At 38.8% G+C, this 22,982-nt stretch overlaps 1 protein-coding gene across 5 annotated transcripts in view; it reads right to left on the bottom strand.

Moving 5' to 3' along the window:
* TESK2 (testis associated actin remodelling kinase 2) overlaps nt 1-22,982 on the bottom strand; it is a 77,695-nt gene that overhangs the window by 20,458 nt on the left and 34,255 nt on the right. For all 5 annotated transcript variants that reach the window (XM_057390579.1, XM_057390581.1, XM_057390580.1 and 2 more), the window contains exons 4-5: nt 20,249-20,297; nt 2,190-2,336 (exon numbers count right to left, since the gene is read on the bottom strand). In XM_057390579.1, the coding sequence (XP_057246562.1) occupies nt 2,190-2,336; nt 20,249-20,297 (196 nt within the window). The remainder of the gene's footprint in view (nt 1-2,189; nt 2,337-20,248; nt 20,298-22,982) is intronic.

Raw genomic sequence — 22,982 nt, 5'->3', positions numbered from 1 at the left:
ATCAGTAAGAATGAAGACAACTTATCCTATCACCAGTACAAACTTGGGAAAAGCCAAAGCATCTTCTCAAGCAGTAGCCAAAAGCCACAGCCTGAGAACTGAAAATTTTGGTGATAGATTATTCCCATGGTTATCTTCACTGTTTTGCTTTGGAACAAAGTGACTTTTTTAGAACTAAGCCACCCACGGCAAACATTTGCCCAAAAGTTTGCCCAATAGATTAAAAGCTTATTTCATTAATACTTTAATACACTAATAAAATTAATGAATTGTAGAAGGCCAAGTGTTTCATCTACTTCCTTCCAAAACATAACAAGGAAAGTGCATACACCACGTTTAAAAAAACACCAACCAATTTTAAAAACAAACCAAAGACCCAACCCAGAACTCCCCAAGAAATTGAGAAATACAGACTATAGCTATCATCAGTAGAATTCTGTATTATTCTTGAAGCAGATAGCTTTCAATGTGATGCACAAAGACACTGTAACTTCAATGCTAGGAACCATCCAAATATAGAATAATTGGTAATAAATTCTTAGGGTCTGATTCGTTGTTCATTTGTTTCTAAATAACCTTAACTACTTCCCGTGGCCTCTGCTGAGTTTGCTCCTGCCAGGATCGGGTGCAGCTTTCTAAACAATTGGCGTTCAACAATGGATAACACTGAAGCACTGGCAGGGCAGCTCCAGCATTCCAGAGAATGACATACAGTTATGTAAAGCTTGGAACAAAGGCATTCACAGGGATCCCAGGAAATGGATTTTCATATGAYTGGCCATCACAGAACGTGTTACGATAAATGCTGCAGGCACTGAGTTCTCCTTAGTTACTCTGGTTCCTTGCAGTAACTACTCTTAAATGCACTAGCATACATCCTGAACCGAAAAAGAAAGGGGAACACCAAGCTGTCTTTACAGATATTTTCATGCATCTCTTGTCTGCACACTCCAAGGTGACTGAARTGGAGCTTTCTGAGTGCATCATGTCAAAGTGACATGACTCCAAGTCTGGGCATTTTTCATAAATTTGATATTCTTCCTTGAAGAATTCAGCACCTTTCACTTGAAAGGACAGCCAAGAAAGTATTTTATGACTTCACTGCAATACTTCTTTCATCTACAAGTTGAACTTTTTTTTCCACCTTGACTAAATGCACATTCTACATCTGTTTAACACTGCACTGAGAAAGCCTTAAAAAAACCCCTAAAACTGGATGGAGGACTAGTAGCCACATTGGCAAACACACTCTGTTGTTTTACTTTTAAAAACTGTTTCTAATCTTAAGTCTAACAGTCTTCTGGATATTTTGACTGAAGTGACCTGATGAAGTCTTCTTAAGAACAATTTTGAAGGGGSTCATTAACACCACACAACAGGACAGACAGGACAGCAAAGCCCTCAGCACGGGCTGCAATGGGTAAGAGCCAGTGTGAATACTGGGACAATCTGCTCACACATCTTAGTGCTCCCGTGTCGGTATTTCTAGCTGAGCTTGAGTTTATCCAGTTACTGCAGCCAACTAAATTATGCAATTTGCCACCAAAGCAATTAGAAAAAAAATAAATCTATGTCGATTGAAAACTCTGCCACTGACACATTATTCTGGAAGAAATTTCAAAATCTGAAAATTTTAGGAGAACTATTTTGATCTTACTGACTTTAAAAATGAAAGAAACATCAACAAGAATTGTACACATTTCACGCAGAATTAGTAATGAAAGGTCACTCTTCCTACAGAAGATTTGTGAAATACAAGGGGAAATAAAAACAATAAGGAGATTTTAAAGTGCATTAGTAATAATCTCCTCAATTTGGGTTCTTTATATGATTAACCTGTTCCAAATGTTAGATTGTTGTGCTTAATTATCCAGGGATTTAAATACTTTACTGAACTACAATTCAGAACTAAAAAATACTGCAGCTGCTTTATGAGAAATCCTAATCTGAACTCATTTAAGGGATSACCTTCCTTCAGGATTATAATTTCTCTAGCTTCCATACAAACTATGAACATATTTTGAGGAAAATTTTAATTCTATAAACTGCATTTCAATTTGTTTCTCAAAATGTCTTAGATCACACATTTTATMATAGCAATTCTCTGCATGGAATGGAGGAAGTAAGAAAAGCCAACAATCAGTTAMAGTACGTTCATTAAGAAGTTCCCTTAATTTTATAAACAGTACCTTGGATGTAAGGTCTCGGTGGAAAATGCCTTTATAGTGAAGATAACTGATCCCCATAGCAATGTCATATGCCAGTTTCACCCTCACTGTCCAGGGCAGATGCTGGTTACCATCTAGTAGCTGTTCCAGGTTACCACAATTGATGTACTGAAAAGAGAAAGCAACATCTGTAATTARTTCTTTAACTTAATATTTTATCAGGAGTGTAAAATTCATCATTACAACAAGTTGCCTCAGCTCAGTTATGCATTAAAACCTTTTTTTTTTTTCATATGGGCTTGGCAGGCAGAAAGTTTGCAGATCAAAAAAGGCTGAAAATGTCTCACTTCACCACCTGTACCAATGCCCTTATGATAAAGATGCAAMGGCCACCACTGTATTACCTCTATGGTATTTAAACAACCCTGCAGAAACACCTACAATATCACATGACCCTCTCATTTCAGCTTGAGGTAAATTAGGGCAAAAATAATGAAGACCTGGCTTTCATATAGAATAAATCAACAAAGAGAGAGCTAAGTACCCAAGTGTAGGTCATGGAGCCTGATCAAGTGCTYAGTTTTCTTAAACTGAAACAGCATCAAAGAAAAATATTACAATGTGTTGCTGTAAGTTCTGTTTTTTCACTGCTGTATCTGCAAGTTCTAATCAGCAATCTGATTCCCTCTGTGYTCAGTACTACATCAACCCCATCAAATGGTAGCCCTTATGAAAAGGAAAGCACATTAAGTAAAAGATAAATGCTACAAGAGGCAGTGAAACAAAGCAGCACCTAAGTGATACTAAGTAATATAACCCAGGTTAAGACATGGCAACTCCAGCACTTGAATAATCATTACAGCAACGCTGTTTATGCTTTATGTATAGACCCTTTATACCACACCAACAGCTACGTAGCGTTTGAACAGATTCTTGTTTCACTCCCAGCCCCAGTCCCCCACCAGCAACCAAGCAAAAGAGTAGCTCACTCCAGAAGGAAAACCTGGCAGCAACGCAGTGACTTCTGTCAAGGAAACCCAAGTGAAGCAGACAGGACAATTTGCTCCCAAGCCTGGCCCACAGATGTAACGCTGCATTAGACTGCACCAATTTCTCTCTGCCACACAGGTCTCCAACTCTGTCTCAAATGACTTTCCTGTGTCATTCACTCAGACAAAATATGTGGCACCATTATCAAAATCTTAATTGCAGCTGTTGTTTCAGAAACTTGGGACCTGCTTGTATTTTGTAGCTCTTCTTTGTGTCTTGGAGTCTGGGACACAAAGCAAACATGAGCCACGTGTCCTGCAGTGTGGATGGATGTAGCTAATCTCCTGAGGCTGTGCTACGGCAAGGAAAGAACACACACAAGCTGGATTCTATTGGTAAACCTGGGGGTCTCAGGTCATCTGCCGAACAGACTACAGGAAACAASTTCTTCCTTACAGCTCGGGCCTAGCCATTGCTGAATTTTGAAAACCCTTTCAGCAGATACACAGATTCCATAGGCAACTACTTAAGGGGGCAAAACTGTCGGGGCAGAGGAGGCATACAGCGATTTTAACTGGGCCAGAGCCCACCGTGAAGGGGTGCCACAAAGCAGCCAGGGGCTCCACTGCAAATCCCAGCCCAGGCACAGCGGCACATTTAACCAGCAATCCAGGGCATAACCCTTCTCTCTCCTTCTCTCCTRCTACTTTATGCTAGGAGTTCGTGTGCCAGAAGAGCAGAGCAGCACTGGAACAGGTCACTYGGAGGCTATGCAATCTCCATCCTTGGAGATTTTCAACATCAACTAGAGCTGTAGCCAACCTGGTCGATGTTGGAAACAATGCTGCTTTGAGCTTTTCCAGCTTTGATCTTTCTCATTTCTTTTATCTGAACCCCCAAGGGAACTAGATGACCATGCAAGGAAGAAAAACACAAACATGCTCAATAAAATTAACTTGWTTTTTTTAATCAGAAGTTGCTATCATGCTTGAGGGAAAAATGGTGACTAAAGATTTYTACAGTAACACCTTTTATCTTCCCAGCCTCCTTGAAATAGTGTGAACAGCACTTCTCATCCTGTTATGTTCAAATCAGAACAATACTGACCAGCCTGGAACATAAAGCACCAAAGCACCTGGCTGGAAAACCCCATTAGAAAAATGACACTTAGCAATTATCCCAAACAACTTCACCTTTCTGACAGGCCAGCAACAGATCCTCCATATAGCACAACCATACTTGAATTCATTGTCAAGACAATGCAAGGAGGGGGTATGGGGGGATGGGATCACTGACCCAGCTTCCATTTTCTGTTCTCTGAACTGTGCCATTCCATGACAGAAATTGCTCCAGAAATGCTAATAAACAAGCAGCCCCTAATAGTATTGACACACACAATGAAATGGGGCAATAGCTAGCTACTATATCGAGCATGCTCTTGCTTTCCTTTTCAATACAAAAGCCTACTGATTTGATCCATTGTTGCCATATTAGTTAAGTGCATCCAATATACCTATTCCCTCAGCACTCTTCCAGTCAAACTGGTTTTCAGGATCATTTGCCCATCTTAACTGCAAGGACTAGAGTCTAGCATGGRTTGGAAGACAGCTGACACACACATTGGACACAGCATCCATGAGCTACAAAAGCAAGAGTCCAACCTGTTTACAGCACATCTACAAAACCTACCAGGACTCCTTTCCAAAACTGCCACCCAGCAAGTGCACAGCCCTCAGTTATTAGAGATGCGGGTTTTGGCTTTGGCTCTAATTTCTAGTGTATGCCTATGAAGCACAGGAGGCTAATCATCAAGTGAACAACTGCCACAAGATTTTCCTAGAGACGTCTTTAAGACTTTAGTTAATCTTAGGTTTTAGTTGGCCAGCAGGTAATAACTGCATGTGGAGACCTGAATTGTTCCTAAGGCAAGCGCTGCACAGTGCTCTCTCAGTGTCATGTAAGTAATCCAATTCTTCCAGTCATTCAGGCTGATAATGCAAACAGCCAGCCTGATGGCCTATTTTTTCAGAGCACTTCAACAATGCCTTTTCAGGACAGACACAAAACTATGTACATTATTTCCTAATTGCCAGTACAACTGAAAGAAAAAAATACTTGTTCTCAATCTCTTAGTGGCACAAACCAGCTCTGTGTGGTAAGAATATCCTGGAGGATGGTAAATGCACCTCTCCCAAAGAGAACCTGGATTTTATTTTGTCCCTGRCACAGTACTGGTACAGTGAGGTTACAGCACACAATTATCTCAAAGCATTATTCTACTACAACAACAACAACAACAACCATCACAGAAGTGTACAAGCAGTTGGAACAGAGATCTGACTGGGCYATGACAATGAAAGCAAAGGCTCTACATTTCTTAGAGACATTACAGCTAAATGGAGCAGTGTTCAGACCTTTTCAAACCCTGTATCATCAGGTTGCAGGGAAACAGCTACCTATTATTCCTCATGCTACCTTTTTGTCAAGTAACTGGACACCAACAGCTTATCTGGTTGCCAGTCCGAAAGCAACAGCTATAGGTTGTTTATTTTTGCATTTAGTACAACTTTACACAGCAAATTGAATGCTGGTTTAAAAGACCTTGSCATCTTCGTTCACCAAAATATTCTTTCTTTAAAAAATCTGAGCTCATACCTTTGCTGCGAGAACAAAACTTCAGCAAAACTGCATTTCTTGTACCTCTCCCCCAAACTTTATGAAGAAAGAGGACRGCAGCTTCTTTGAAGGAGAAGTTACTCAGAAACTCAGCCAAGCACAGATGATTTCTGGATCAAAGAACCTTGAAGATGTTATAGTTTACTGCTATGAAATGCAGAAGCAGCAGTGTGCAACTCATCCCTGTGCAATAGTCAGGGGATACAGAATCATGCCACTTTAACCTAAAACCAGCATAACAGGACTGCTTCCTTGTAACACAATTGCAGTCATATTATCAGACTCAAGCATATTAAATAAGAATGGATAGAAATTCAGCATGTAACAGTACTTAAGCATAGCATTACATGCTTCATTTCAAGAGACTAATAATGAACTTCAGCTGTCAGATAATACCCAATTTCAGCTGTCAGATTTTAGTTTTAAAATTCAAAATAGAAGTATAAACACTAATATGAGAACTAGAAGCTTTTAAAGCAAAGGCATATCAGATTCACACAATTCTAGCAGTTATTTCTCAAAAACAAAGACTCCAAATATTGCCAAGTCTGAGACAGAAGACTGATGGGAATTGCAAAGAGTTTTCAATGCTCTTTTGAAAACCAGTGCTGTTTCAGTGTATAGGTCTGATATAAATAAGTCAACAGACACTGCACAGGAAAGACAGAAAAAAATAAGTTGGCCTGCTMTTCAGATGACTTTAAAGGTCACCGCCTGCCATTTAAAAAGCAACAAATAACCACAACATGCCCCTGTACTGTAGGCCAAATGTAGTCAAAGACAAGGCATTAAGTGGTTAAGAAAAGTAGGTATGGGGAGTGCATTTAAGGTGACAAACCAAATGAGGCAAGTAAAGAGTAAGAGCTCCAGGAACCCAGACCACTACAGGACAACCACTGAGATAGCAACAAATGAATATAATTGCAAAAGCCCATTGAAGAAATAGGCAGGAGGAAAGAGAAACTAGAATCGTAGCAGCAGCACCTTTAGCATGGAGAAGCAAGAGAGACGTCAGAGCAAAAGCCAGAGCAAGTAGTTGCACGCTGAAGAGAGACCTGAAAAGTAAAATAAAGTATTGCAGACACTATTGACAAATGCATTGAAGAGTGTCAAAATAGACAGAGYTGCATATTTGTATAATTYCTAATGCTGGGAGTAAGAAGKTAACTCTCCTTMCTAATAAAAGGAAGTGRAGATTTTTTTCCCTAAGCTTTCTGCRGAAGTTTAAAAYCAGTTTTAAACCACCCACTGCAAAGAAGGCACAACCTCATCTTCAATTCTCATATGTTGAACAGTCATCTGTCACACTCGGCAGTCTCTAAGTGACTACTCTGAAGGCTTCTGTACAAGCCAATGTACTCTTCTGTCACAACTGGCATAATTAGCTACAGCGGAAGGACTGGAAATTTTCTCCTTTYTCCAAACTGCTTGTGWAGYTTCAGSTGTGCAGAAATGASRAAAAAACAAAGACAGTATMACTGTGTTCAAAACTGCAATGAGAYACTRCAAAYTGATACACTAAAATTCAMTTTCAGATTAAATYGACTTTCTTTTAATTTGAAGGTGGTYCATAGACTCCCACTTGTTAAAAATTCCACAGTTTAAAAATGTACAAAACCATCTGACCCATGTACCTCAAAGTAGTAACCTTCCATTTCTATTAAGTAAGTAACACACTGATTGCATCAAACAAAATAAATTAAAACAGAACAAGTTGGATATTGAATTTGGGCTCTGCGAGTATGTTTTTGGTCAGCAGGTCAACTGTTGCCAGGGAGAAACACACAAGTACTGAAAGRGAACACAGGTGAAGCAAACACATGTCAGAACAAAGCCCAAGCTTTTTCATGAGGGATCAGAAGGGCACAAGTGGCTTGGAAAAACAGCCTGATTGAAGGAACAGAAGCAAAGCCAAAAGTCTTCATCTAAAGGCTGCTTTACTTTCCTGCTCCTCAGTTCCTGAAAACCAAAGGAAAAGAATCTGTAATATAAAATCAATTTCTCTTCTCCTTTTCAACCAATACAAACAAACTTGTTCTTTAATACAAAATAATGTATTTTCTTTAAAGTTGTAAACCATTACAAGATTAAAATAAACTTTAAAAGTGTCAGCTCTTCACAGAGAAGAGGGTCAGCTTTGGTAGCTGCCATAGCCTGRTTACCCAACAGAATTCAGAACCAAGAGCCAAGAAATGCAACAGATATAACTCTGTTTCTTCTTCTGTGTCAGTTGTGGCATTGATTAATTCATTGGCTCCTCCTACCGAAAAGGCATGTACAGGCATGGCTTCTTTTATAAGGGCAAACAAGAATTAACACGCATTAACTCAGGAAGGAGCTGTAATGAAAACCATTTGTCGCATTCCAAACATTCAAGCGTTGGCATGGAAAAGAAATACAGCAAGATTTGTCTTCCTTTAATTCTCTAACAGCTTTTATGGTCAGTATGCTGAATTTAGCCCTGTTCTGTCATTTCATTCAGTCAAAATGYAATGTTCACTTGGTTGCCTGCTGCTAGAAACAGATTTCGTTGGTAAGGCTTGAGCTGAGGCACATAGCAACAACGCACTACTGCAGCCCATATGGATGAAGAAAGTCTTATGGCTCACYCACACTCAGGTTTGAAATACTGCAGGAAATAAGCTTGTTTTGTTGGAACCGGAAAACACTCCCACTGTATCTATACAAACTGACTTTGATAACCATTTTTCCTGTAATTATATTAGTAGAAAAAAAGCAGAAAGCAAAGAAGGTCTAACAAAACCCCCTGCATTTATAATCTGAAGTCATAACCATTTGGATTCTAAGTGGAGCCCAATCTCAGTGCAGATAAAAATCTGGGATATGGCATAAATTAGCACACAGACATAGAAGAAAAAGCACCTTGTTGCTGACACAGGCAAGAGAAACAGCATCTCTACAATAACACTTCTGTTAAGAGCAGAAGGTTCTATCCACACTGACAGCATTTCAAATATACTAGACTCAGTTCTGCAGAGAAGCTGCAATCCTGACAAGGAGCTTCTTATTTAAATAAGGTTTTTCTCACCTTCCCCACAAAAATACCAGCAGCGCAGCCCACAGATTATATGCCTGTGAGATGGCAGAAAAATAACCCCTTTACTTCATTTTTTGAAGTCTGTGAAACAGCTACAAGGATCTACTGAGAGCAAAAGTTACAGCACATGAACACCTCTCATAGTACAAACTTTGTTTAAATTATGCACAAGGAATACTCTTTTTGAACTGTTTCAGAGTGCTTTTCCAAGCCTCAACACTCCCACATCCACTCAACACATCCACTTACATTTGAGGATGCTCAAACACTTTACTGGCAATTACAGAAGGCACCAAGATCCTCTATTAATAGTAGTGTGCAAAAACTAACATTAAAGGAATTTTCTTGTACAACTGAATTTCTGAATATTTTGGATGGCTGATAAGTAAAGCAAAATGAGGAAGTGAAACTACTGAATGCTTGTTAATTCAAGGGTATGTTTCCTGGGATCCCAGCTGAAGAGTGGGGAATGAAGAGAAAGCACTACACGCAAACTGAATTTACTGAAAATATGTTAAAAAAAAATTCCAAGGCAAAAATTTAAGAGGTCAGCATGACAGTACCCACCTGGACTGCATGTCTGCATGTACAGAAGTAAGAGGAAAATCTAGCACTCAAGRCAGTATTCATTTCTCCTCCCCTCTCTCCCGCTCATACTGTAATAGCTCAAAGCTTACATCTTCTCACTCTTGTTAAACTAGCCGTCAATAAAAGAATTCAGAGATTGAAATTCAAAATTTCTTTTTGCTTGAGTCAATAGCAAATGGTCCATTAGGTTTACAATGAGTGTCAAAACATAGATACTAAAAATCCCTCACCAAAAAAAMCCCCAAAACCCACACACAGAGCACCCACCCACATRTGTGTGCCTCACACATGGGGGGAAGGCAGAAGAGGAATGAGACAATGGAACTTGCTGTTTGCATTTAAACATTTATCTGCCTCTTATCTTTCCTTTATCCTTGAGACATTCTGAAAAGGAGGAATAGGTTAGCACCAGCAAGATACTTAGCAAGCCTTCCTCAGAACACAACACAGATGCACCTACTGCAAATAAAATAATGAATAAAAGTTGTTTGTGCACTATTACAGACTCAGAAATGATAAAACAAGTCAATCATCCTCCTATGAGAGAGGAGGGGAAAATAATTGAAAATTTGATGGCCTGCAAAGCMAAGATTTAATTTTAAAGAAATAGAGGTAGGGAGGGAAGGGAGAGAAAGGAGGTTTAACTGTGAGCTCTTAAGCTGATAGACAAGCATGTAAGACTAGAATTCCAAAGCTTGCATGTGCAGAAGTTACCACTGAAATAACTGCTCWTTGCTTCTGATCTAGCACCTGCATGTATAATATAGACTGTGCAACTCAAGTTAGACACTTTTAAAGCCTTGGCTTCTGCCTTTACATGAGGAYTTCTTTAGTGTCTGATTATAGTTATTTTTACATCTGAACTTTMTTTTTGTGAGAACCCACCCTTCTTGCCTAACCACACAGTGCAGATGCATCTAAGCAGCTTCCCACTGCCTACAGCCCAGTGCAGGGCTCACAGAGCTTTCACTGYTTATCTACTTCTGCTAAAAGCACTGACTGCCTGCAGAGCTGCCCCCTGTGTGTTTAATTTGCCTGRTCACCACCAGTTTGCAGTAGGTTTTTCCTTTAACTGACCTACCAACACCTCCCTCCCTCAGACAGTGCCTTTAAGGTCAGCGTTGTGTCCTCCAGAAGCCAACATTTTTGTCAGATTTTTGCTTCCTGTAACTAAGCTTTTTATAACTTTTGAGCAACTTTTTGAGAATTGATTCCACCTTTCTGCCCTCAGAACAAGTGTCATGACCAGGTACAGCAGCATGTAATTTCTTACCAAACTGAAGGCCACACATTCTGTGTGACTAGATACAAGCTACCCAAACAGATTATAAAAAAATGCTCTGTTAAGTGTTTTTCTGGAAACTCAGGTCTTTGATCACTGCAATCAGACAAGGAGGTTAGCTTTCTTTAATTAAAATTTGGAAAAAAAAAAAAAAAGTAAGCATCAGATTAGGGGACAAAATTTGAAATATTACCTAACTTAATAAGGTCCTTTATGTGCTTTCCAAAAAATCTGACTTTTGATATTTAAGCACTCAAAACTGCAAAGCTACAAATCTGAAACTCCTGTGGAGACCTGTATCATTTTTGCTGGAGAAAGAATCAAAGGGTCAAGCACACCACATATGCCACAACATGAAGCTGCAAGAATATGAACTGGGGATGGAATTTCAGTCAGAACACTAAATTTCCTGCCTCCTGTCATTGAAAGCCAGGCCCCCTTGTGTGATTTTAAATAGACTTTTTTTTGGTATGTGCAGCATATCAAGCTGTGTTTGGGACTGAACTCTTTTATCTTTTTAGCAAATTCACAAAAATATTGGGTTCCCAAGGAAAATCATATAAATACAGCACATGTACTTTGTCTAAACTTCTGTGAAATAACTTCACTGTCCTCAACACATTGCTTTTTTTTCATAAAATAATACATGAAGCCTTAAAGTTACAACATAAAATTTAAATGGCGTGACATTTTCCAAATACCACCACCACCCCCTCCCCTTTCTACAAGCTTTTTAACTCTACTTGCTTTGAACAGCCTAATTTACTTATTACATGTACCATGTTTAGATTTGATTTTGCATCCACTGGTGCAYACAGGTGTCAGTTTAACACCTACCTTTAATCAACCTGACTCGGGTCTCGCACACAAGGTGCTGATGAGTACCAGTCTGTAATGCTTCAGCTGTTGGAACAAGCTCAATGCAAGTGTCTACAGTATCATTTCAACAAAAATGAGACATCTTTAGCTGACAAAACAGATGATGGTGCTCACGTTCTTCTGACCCTCACTCAGCTTTCTCAGAGTTGATAACCTATATTGAGCTGTCACTGAAAATAGGATTTTAATTTTTGTTGCTTTCTCATGAACCCCTTCAAGTATATAGTTAGGGCAGGCACTCCTCCCACTATAAACCAATACAGCTGCTTTACTCTAGCACTCTCGAGTTTATTAGGGTATGACTGCTTCTAGAGGCACCTGTGCTTTTTGACACGATCAAGGGCACAGGAATGGTTCTCTTTAATTCTGGAAGCTGGTGTGTGTCCTTTGTATGGGGATCTCTCAGGTTGAAGAGAGACATGCTCAACTCCTCTAAAGAGAATAAAACCAGAGGAAAAAGGAGAGTGCTTTGAAGACAGAACAATACRATGCCTTGCACAGCACAGAGAAAGGATGAGGTAGAGCTGGCTGTCAAGCCACAAACTACATTTGCTGAGAGTGCATTTAGCCACTTTTTATAAATTAAACTGAGAACCTAAGTGAACTGTTCCAGCAAAACTGAAACTGACAGTCCATATGCTGTGAAGAGTACAAAAGTAAGAGCAAATATGGCTCAAGTGTTGACAAGTATTTTTAAAATTGCATTATGAACAGTCAAGACATGAAGGGAAGTGTCTGCACTGAACCAAGCTTACAGAAACAATTATAACTGCAYTTCAAAATGATCAAAGTTGTACTAGAAATCATTTTGCAAGTGACACAGAAACAAGAAAGCCCAAGGTCTACATGTAGTACCAAACAAATAACTTATACACATATACACGTGCTTAATATTCAAATTTATAGATATCTCTTTTTTTGTCACAATAATTTAAACAAAAGCTAAAAATTATATAAGGTGATACTTTGAGTTCTTTCTGACTGAGTCCTGGTGTTCATGTGCAATGAAGGAGAAAGCACAGGCAATAGACCTGTCTTTCTGTACAAATTTAGTTGGTTGGGTATTTTTAACCCCAAAAGATTAAGTCAATATTCACATGTACCAGTAAGCAGGTACACAGGAGCAGCTTTTTGCATCTTGTAGGTATACCTTGACTCTATTCACTATAGTTTTTATTATTTTAATAAAGGATGATAGAATTAAATAAGTATTTCAAAGCACCCACTAACTTGCAACAAGTCTGTGATGAGATAAGAAGTTTTTCTCAAAAGCAGAAACATAAAGGGCAATCAAGATGATTAGAAGGATTGAGCACCTCTTCTATGAGGAAAAGCTGAGAGAATTGGGATTGTTCAGGCTGGAGAAGAGAAGGCCTCAGGGTAACCTAATTGCAGCCTTCCAGTGCCTAAAGGGAATCAACAAGAAAGATGGAAAGAGACCTTTTACAAGGCCAGGGAGGAATGTTTTTAAACTGAGAGTAGGTTTAGATTTAGATCTTAGGAAGAAATATTTTGCTGTGGGGRTGGTGAGACACTGGCACAAGTTGCTCAGAGAAGCTGTTTAAGGCCCCTGGAAGTGTTTAATGCCATGTTGGATGGGTCTTTGAGCAACCTGGTCTGATGCAAGGTGTCCCTGTCCATGGGAGGGGATTTTGAACCTGGTGATCTTTAAAGGTGTCTTTCAATCCAAAATTATTCTGTGATTCTGTGATAAGGTCCTCAGCAACCAGCCCTGGGCAGCCTTGCTTGAGCAGAGGCGTTGGACCTCCAGAGGTCCTTTGCAGCCTCAGCCCGACTCTTAATGACTCCTGTAAGGGAAAARCTAAACAACCCAAACAGCCAAATTACCAGAGGAAATAACTGGGATATGTGCTGGCCGGCCTGCCACTCTTACAACAAAAGCAGCAAAAAAGGCAAGCAAATACAATAGCAATAGATACTTCTAATTTGATACCACATAACCATTCTCATCATCAKAGCATATATTCCTAACATACCCAGTTCTAAAACTGAAGTCCATTCCAGGAAAGATACAAAATAACCATAGTTTAGCGGAGGACTCAATGCCTCTGACACACTTTGAATAGGTCGAAACTTAACTCTTCTGGTGCTTGGGTGTTGCAACTATAAAGGCCCAGATTAGTTCTGCATGTTACTTTCCAGCACTAGTACAGCACCACTGAAAAAACTCTTCTTTCATAAACTAAAGCTGTAGCTCCAATGAATGCTACAAAAAGTATCTGAACTACAGACAAAAAGGATAGAGCCTGCAARTAGAGGTTTATTACAGTATTAATCCACAGGTCATGTTATTCATTGGCTGAGAGATCACAAGGATCAATCTAATCTGCAGAATTTTGCACATACTTAGAGTTCTTACCAAGTTTAAAACACAGCCCTTCTGCTGCACCCTACAGCCAGGAGGCATTTAAAAATTTAGGCTGTCAGTTGTTGAAAAGTCATCAGAAAGATCCTTTGCCATCATATCATGAGTATCTTTTTTTTAAAGTTACTCCAAAGTAAATGCCCTCTTTTTCACACTATTGTATATCAAGACTCATTYCCCTAAAGCAAAGACATTTAGAATGTACGGGTGTATTCTTCAGAGCTGCCAACAAACATCCAAGAGAAGGTTTGTATGGTTGCTCACTTCATTCCTCCATAAACACAAAGCACAGCCCAGTGCCACAAAMTCATAAAACAAATAACTTTGCATTCTGCCCAAGTACCCTAAAACATTCAAGGACGATGCTTTATGTATGCAAATGAGACCAAACTGGAGCAGAATTAGGTCCCAAGTCTGAGGAGAGATAAAGGACAAAAATACCTTTTGGGTTCTTTCACCCCTCTGTTTTTTTGCTCCTCTTTTTGAATTTTCTTTTTCCAACATTACAGTCAGAAGAATGATATAAAGCCTCTAAGAAAGACTTCACTGAGCAAGGTRAGGTAATGCACAGCCATTAGATAGGTACAAGATATTAAGGAATACAAACYGATCTGGGAGCCTCTACTCAGTATGGCTTCACTGAACACATTAGGTAGTACCAAAACCTTTTACCTTACATGAACTCAAGGGCTTCCCTAATAATTCTCCAAATTGTTGGGTTTTTTTTGCTAGAAATGGGATGGCARTATCCAGCAAATAAGTAATATTTTGTAACAGGATGAAAAGGAGAGTCCTTCACTTTCTTATAAATTTTTACTTGGTGCTACCTTAAACACAACTTTCATTTTCTCTTCAGTTGTCTCCAGGCTTATCAACTTGACACTACAGCTATTCTCTTTTTTTTGGAGAAACAACCACCAGAGCCAACTTGTCYAGGAACTAAATGTCAGCTGGTAAACAGGTAATACCTAAAGCAGGAACAATTCCTTTGCTGCATGGAATATTTGCAGAATGACTGATAATAGGAACTACTGCTCCAAAGACACCAAGTTCTCTACAGTTGACAGCCTACTGCCATCACCAAAGCSGAGTTAAATATTTGCAGTGCTACATGAGTAAAACTAAAGTTATTCAAACAATATGAATCACACTGGTGGAACAAAACTAGGGATTAGTGATTCTTACAGGAGAAGAGGAAAAGAGAGAGCAGGGAAGGAATGGTATTTCAGGCCTTTTTAAAACCCTCACAAGTGTGCAATTGCCAYCTGGAAGGCAATCTATGACTACAACTGCAACTGTAGCATAAAGGTTCAGAAGAGGAGACCTAAATAATGTCTGGCTTTCTCCATTCYAGGGTCAAAGGCTCTCCACAGAAAGACAACCAAGAACTGAGGGGAAGAATTTAGAAAGAAAAATTAAATAGTTTTAATAATAGGTTCTGCTTGTGTGAACGGTATATCAGAAGACCCTTCTCACCTTAAGAACTTACTTTCTACTCCTTGCAAAAGGCCAACTCAGCACAACTGAAACAATTCTGATTTTTAAGCTTTTAGTATTTTTCTTTCTAATCAGTGCTATCTCCAAAAGCAAAATTGCTTTCCAAAGAAAAACTAAAAATTCCTTTTTAAAGAAAAAAAGGAAGATATCAAAAAACCTGAAACTCTACTAACTGCTTTTATAATTTACTTAAAKTATTGCTGTTGGGAGGGAAAGAAGGGAAGGGAAGGTTCCAGTTATCACAGAAGAAGCTTATTTAAAAAAAAAATTCCTCTCTTCAAAGGACATGGGCATTTTCATTAAGATGAGCTATAGCATTTGTCCCACTGCCATATAGATAGCACCTGAAAACCATGGCTGCCCAACTACACTTAGCCCTTCTGATTCCATTCCAAGTCTCTGGTGTGGTATTAGATATTCCTGACTCCACAGTTCACCAGCAAGGGATCAAACCTGAAAGACTTCAGGAGAGCATGTCAGGCAGACAGCAGATCCAGCTGCTGGCTGAAATAATTCTGTCCTACCCGTCCATCACCAACCACATGCTCCTATCACACTGCAACAGCCCTGCTCTCTGCCTGAGAAAGCCCCAATGCATGTCAGATCCCTCATTGAACAAGCAAATTTACAGCTTCAGATTGCAGCAGCAGTGCATTAGCACACTTTTTTACTATCATCCAGTATGAATTAATAGCCATAAAACTTCTGTTGCAACAATTAACCATTGTCTCCAAAGCACTGCAATTTCAAGATATCCCAATCAATACATAATAACTATCCATTCCTCATCTTCTAACATACAGCTGCAAGGGCTTTCATTTCCTTCAAGAAGGAATTATCAAGCTGTATGACTCGTTCTGTGCATATATAAATATACATCTCWTTAGAACAAGATATTAGCCTGACCTGTCTCTTCGAAATTCAGATAAACCTGTTTAACTGAGTTCAACAAAAAATTTAAGATCTGCAAGAAGAAATGAAGTGCCCTTTATATGCTAGACTTTATGCTGCTACACTATCTGCTTCAGTATAATACCACAGGCCTACAAAAACTACAACACACAAATCAATTTGTTTGCCTCCCATCTAAAATGGATGTTTGCTCATGCAGCCTTTCCATGGTAAATGTGTGTGGGATAAAATCAAGCACAATTGTTATTGAGCCATGGCTGTTCCACTCTGGCTCAGGCTCCACATCCCCTGAGCACACGTTGTCTGTCTCTTACCTTGCAGCAGCTCTGAGCTGATCCCYGAATGCTCAGCAGCATCTCATGCTGACAACAGAGCCTCTACTACAATGCAAGTTTCTCCAAGACTTAGGATGCTGCTGCGTGCCAGGAAATGGAAGTGAAGAGAGTTGTCAGATTAGGAAAGTGGCTGGTATACACAGAGAGGCTTAAGGGAGAGGCCAAAATTAGTTTGGAGAGGCATGTGAGTACAGCAGGAAGCACTGCAGATTCCTGTAGCTAAAGAAACAAACCAGCAGCTTCAGATTAGAGCTGAATGCTGAGAAAGGAATACCCAGTTTCTGGTTTTAGCGAAAACAAGCACAGTAAATCCGTGTTCATGAGCTCAACATTAGTGAGGCAGTCTAAAGCCTGCCAGCTCATCTGGGTGATACACCTATTAAAGCATTTACTTTGCTTTCCTTAAAGGTTTCTTAACTTAGTGCTTGCAGGGATAGAGGTCTTTGGCAGCCTAAGATTAGATCCTGTCAATCTGAGGATACTGAATTACTTCAGAAGAGGCATATGCCATAGCTTCTGGCTCGAAAACTTCAAAAACAATATTGGATTATCGAAACTGATAAGACTGTGGATCCAGAACAAGGCCAAAGTCCTAGTGCAGCCTATAATTAAACAATTCCATTCTTATTTTGAAAAAAACCAAACCAAAACAAACAGAAACTGCCTCTTGCTCAAGAGTTTTAAAAACAAAAGCCACTTGAGAGAGGAAAATTAAAACAATGCAAAATGCTGCCAAAAGGGAAAATCCCAAGGCATACATAAGATTAACACCTTTCTCTAGCAAAAAACCTGCTCTGCATGACTGCCTCCTCAATCTGTAAACATGCAAGAAAAGAAATCTTTTCTTCTTGTATGTAAACATGCAAGAAAATAAATCTGCAAGAAAAGAACTCTGCCTTCCACTAACAAAAGCGTTGCATATTACTGACATAGCCCCTTAACAGGCTTACAAAATCCTCAAGGCTCCTCYAACCCCATTTGTGGTTGCCCCGCCTGTTAATAGCACCAGTTGCCTAAATCCAGTCACCAAATATTTGGCACAAGTTCTCAACTTCTTCTGTTATGGAAATATATACATACATAAAATAAACATGATTTCCCATCATGCTACACTCAGACATAAGCTCTAAGTGAKGCTGTATCCCTCTTACCCAGGCATATCATCAACTGTACTCTCAAAACATAAGAAGGGATAATTAAGCTCCTCACAGAACAGGTCCAGCACAGGCGAGTGCRAGAGGATTCTCCCTGCAGTGACTCAGACACCATTGACCAATGGGCCTCTGAATCAACAGTTTCATCTCCAAAGAAGTGAAACCTTGGCAGAAGTTCTGAGCACTTGTAGCGCCAGGCTGGTGTCAATTATGCTGAGTACTGGAAGCAAGGAGACCACCTTTCTGGACCACAAGCTGAAAAAAGCCACGAGACAGTGGCCGATTTGTTTATCCTCCTGGGCTATATCTGAACTGGTGATTCACCCTGTCTGTCTTGCTAATAACTCCTTCAGCTCATCACTTCAGCCCCCTTCTCCAACCTCCAGTAGTCTTCAGAATTGAACTATTACTCTACACAAACTTCAAGATGAAAAATGCCACTACTGTTGCTAGAAAAGACAATTAATTCCACMATTTGAAACATATACAGTTTTTAACTTTTAAAGGCTCTGTAAAGCCAAAGTCAACTATASTACTGGGTAAAAATGTGTGTGGATTCCCTACAACATCAATTTCTGTCATGGGTTTTCCTACTGAAGGTATTAAATGCCCACCTTTGTCCACAGAAGAAAAGCAGTAATCACTAATTATACTTTCATAATATGTCATTAAAGCTATTCTGTTTCTCAAGAWGTTRCAGCAAACWTCTACAGTCTAAAACTTCCTTTTTSGTCTCAAGATTCTTCRGGAATCTCTTCTGTTATTCTGAATTATAACTATAAAAAGTTATTCTTTGAAGTCTTTCTTAGATTTATTTGCTTGCCAAGAACTCAAAAATAGCTGAACAAAGCAACAGCTACAAAGTTAGCTCACTATGAGGAAGCATCTGTGCTGTTTTCATTTTCTTGGCTTTTTGGGTGGGGTARGCAACTGCTGTGAAGGAAGGGAAAAAAAGCAACCAAACAAAAAAAAACCCACACTGAGCAAAATCTGCCAAGTTTTAGTATGATAAAGCATTATGAAGCTCCACCTCTTCTATGATAGTCTTTAGCATGTGAAATGGCCCAAAACTTYTCTGTTTTAATCGATCAGATATCCAAAAGAAATCAGCAATAATGTTAGCAAAGCCTGCCTGACAAACTTGATCAGCCATCTTAGAAATGTTTCCTCTACTGAGCACAGGGAGGGAAAAAAAAATCAAATAAAATGTCCTTGTCATATCAAAGTGCTCACACATGCTGTATCTTGAAATTTCTGCAAGTGTCTTTACCTTTACTCTTACACTGGAAAGAGACAGACGCTGAACTAGAGTGCAACATTCCAATAGTAGCTAGAATGAGAATTGCAAAACTGCCACCCCAGAAGGTGAAGAATTTCACTGCCCACATATGTGCATCTTTGCCTCAGAGTTACATATGTAAATTACAGAAAGTGATGGTGACACATACCCTGCTAAATGGCATACAGSTCCCCAGTCTCCTCATTTTACAGTAGTTCTTGGCAAGCACCCCATACCAGGAACCTGCTTGAATTGCCAATTAATAACCCTCATCTTTGGGAGGGTGGGAAATGGTTAATCTTTTAATTGAGTCGTTCTTACAAAACAGAAGTAAACATTAACTTTACAAATCATGAGTTTCCTTTCAGTCTGTACTCAAACTAACACAACAGGCAAAGCATTTTATTGATTTTGACTCAAAACAGGCAACACTATTTAAAATAAGAGAATACTACTTCTTGTTTTTCCTGAGCAGTTTACAGGGACATTAAACACAGAACCCAATAAAGCTGGGCAGGAACTATGAATGAAAACTTCAGCTTCACATCTTGGCCAGGGTACATGGGCAATGGAATAGTTCCTTTTTATGGGACCCAGATCAAGCTGTAGGGACTGAATGAAAGTGTAGGGACTGAATACAATAATATGAACCACCTGAAATGTTATAGATTCACTTGTAAAATGTACAACTGGAGTGTAAATAAGGCTTAAATACAATGCAATRCCACTGAAACAAATAATATCTAGGAGCAGCTCAATGGTAATGCACATCTCTTGTTTAGAACATTAGCAGTGGAGTTTTGTGTTCTTAATGTGATTTTTTTTTTCACCCTAACATGTGCTTCTGAGGACAAAAGACATTCAAGGCCTGTGAGTGGAGTTCTGAGGACTGATTCTGCAGTCTTCCCTTTGCACATCAAATAGTGAGTGATTAACTGATCAGTCACAATAAAAGAAACTTCACTCAAGGTGAATGGCAATTGCAGAATCTGTCCTGAAAACTGAACATTTCATATTCAGTATTATATTATGAAATAGTCTTACCTCAGTAAGAGCGTGCAGCTGTCCTTTATGCACACAGACACCCATAAACCTACAAGAAACAAGAAAAGAAAAGTGGTTTGGGCTTTCTTCCCCCCCTCTTCTTYGTTCTTTAAAGAAACTAATATAGGATACACCAAAAAAGGAGGAAAGAGAAAAAATTCAGCCTTACAGACACGGCATACCTCACTGTTGATTGTTTAAACATCTCASCAAAAAACAAAATCATATATCTACACTACAATATCATTTGAATTAGCAGTTCCAACAGAGCACAGAAGACAGCTCAACCTCAAAATGGAAAGTTATTAATTTRACTGCAAGCAAAGGCCAGCATATAATGATTTATGCAGAAAGGAACAGTCTCAGAGCTCTGSTTTAAGGAAGTTTAAGCCAAGTAATCTACTGATGGTCTGCACAAACARAAAATTACTTCCCTTTGCATTCTGCTGTTTAAGCATAAAGATGTTTCTTCCTATCCCATCCTTAACCACTCAGGAATATGAGGGCATATAGGCAACGTACACTTCCCCTCCCCAAACTCCTCTTTCCAACACTTGGATTGAAGTACATTTCAATAGTAAACAGTACACACACATTCTACAAATGTTACCTACACTGCACAATATTCAGACTCCTGCTGTTAATAGCAGTGATTCATACCCTTGATTCTCCTGGAAAGCAACATAATGTGCCATATACTTAAGGAGCATGAAACAATTGAAAGTTCATTTTTATCATCATACAAGCTGAACTTAAAAGTGACAAAAGGCAAATGAATACTAGTAGTAAACATCTCCCACGAGAAAGTTCAGTAAAGCTAAATTTTAAACACTTTAGAGCCTTCCCTGTGAAGTTCAAATGTTTGTTCTCTACAGATTAACTAATTCTCAGGTTTAGCATTTAGAYTTCGGTCTTGGCAAGCAAAAACCAATTGTCTGTCATTTCCATAATGTTCAGAAATTTCCATTTTGCAAGTAAGAGGTAGACACGCTGATCTCATTAAATGTGACAGGAATCTTGTGGAGAACAATTCAGAGAAAAAGGACCTTTTATATCCTGAAACACTTCCGAATTTAAAAACAAAATGATGCAAGACATGTAGTGTTAGTTCAGCTAAGCTGCTTTTGAAGAAATGAATGATCCTCACTGTTCTCTTGTCTAACAGCTGACTGGTAAATTACAAGCAGCCAAAGAAAAATAATATAGGTWAGGTCCTTTGCATAAGCTGAGCTGTGGAAATCTGTTTTTATAACCAAAGAAGCAGCAAGACTTGTATTGGAACATCTAACGCCTGCTCTCATCTCAAACAATATTCTCTGAATACAGGAATTTTCATTTGAGAGACACTGAAAATCCAATTCCTCTTGTTTTATGTAGAATCATAGGGCAAGATTAGGTACTCAAGAGGAAAGGAAAGAAGCTTCTTTTAGATATGCCATCTACCCAAARCATTGTTTTTTCTGAATTTCACTTCATACAGCAATGGGCATATGAGCAATTTTGTAAAGAAGTTGACAAATTAAGCTTCCTGAGATGAAGAAACCCAGACTTCTATAAAGCAGAAATCTATTTCTTTGTGCATTCTGAACGTCTCCAGAGCTATCAGTGGGGTGTTAATGACTTTATTCACCAGCAAAAATGGAAAACACACCATTGCAATGTATTAATTCCCYTATAAGGCAACTTTTCAAAGTATTATTTTCTCTATCAATTACACAGAGTTAACCTGCTATGGCAATATTTTCAATCAACAAAAACTAAGTAATTTAAAATAATAATGTTTTCACCTATATATCAATTCTTCCTTTGTAAAGGTGTATCACACTACTGACAAATTAAGAATTCATTATATTTGACTTAATTCCACAATACAAATGCATTCAAGAATTTATCAAATTTTGGAAAAATTCAATTTTTTGTCTCATCTTTACCACACAGGAAAAATATCACTGTTACTTAAAGTTTGGTAGAACCTAACACATTCTGCCAACCTGTTTTGGTTAAGGGAAGTCTCAGAGGAAACACATTAATTCACTTTGTGAACCTATGCTTAAGGCAGCAAAGACATATTGAATCAAGTTACTAAGAGTTTAAAAATTCTCAAGAATTTTAAGAAACAGACAAATTTCTAGCWTGAAATCAAAAATTAAAACCAAAGCTCCATATCATCATTTCATGGAAAAAAAGCTGGACTTAAAGGTATATTTATAAACTCCATATATTTAGAAACTACTACCCAGGAAAAGAGAAACCAGATACAGCGATAAAGACAGAATTAATGAGTTYGCAAGCAACATACTGAAGCCATTTAAACTTTGTGTGAATGAATCTCAGTTTTCAGGCTCTGGAAAATAGATTGAGAGAATAGACCTGAAGTGATCCAAATTTCTGGAAAACTGCTTAGCTGTTTTATCAAGCAATAATAAGCCACTTGGTTAAGCCAAGAACTGCTACAAAACATCRTTGGAAAGGATTTTCACTAAAAGATAATAACCACAGCTGCTACCGGGAAATACAATTACCAAGCAAGATTTAACATGGTTTCAATTTCTGAGATTGCCCCAGATGAGATTCCAAGTTCTGCGGATAGGAAGCTGACATGCTGGTCCAGCACAGCTGAGATTATTCCTGTTGGCTAGACACAATGTCTCCTGAGCCAAAATATGCTTGTAGGTGAACTTCAGCAGAATGTCTTGTCAGCCAAAGGTTACACTTCCTATAAGCATTTCTATCT

Source organism: Malurus melanocephalus, unplaced genomic scaffold (genome assembly GCF_030028575.1).
Source record: "Malurus melanocephalus ecotype Western Australia unplaced genomic scaffold, MMel_1.1 scaffold_28, whole genome shotgun sequence".
Lineage (NCBI taxonomy): Eukaryota > Metazoa > Chordata > Aves > Passeriformes > Maluridae > Malurus > Malurus melanocephalus.
Note: the sequence above shows the minus strand (reverse complement) of the source record. Positions and strands in the feature narration are given on the sequence as shown.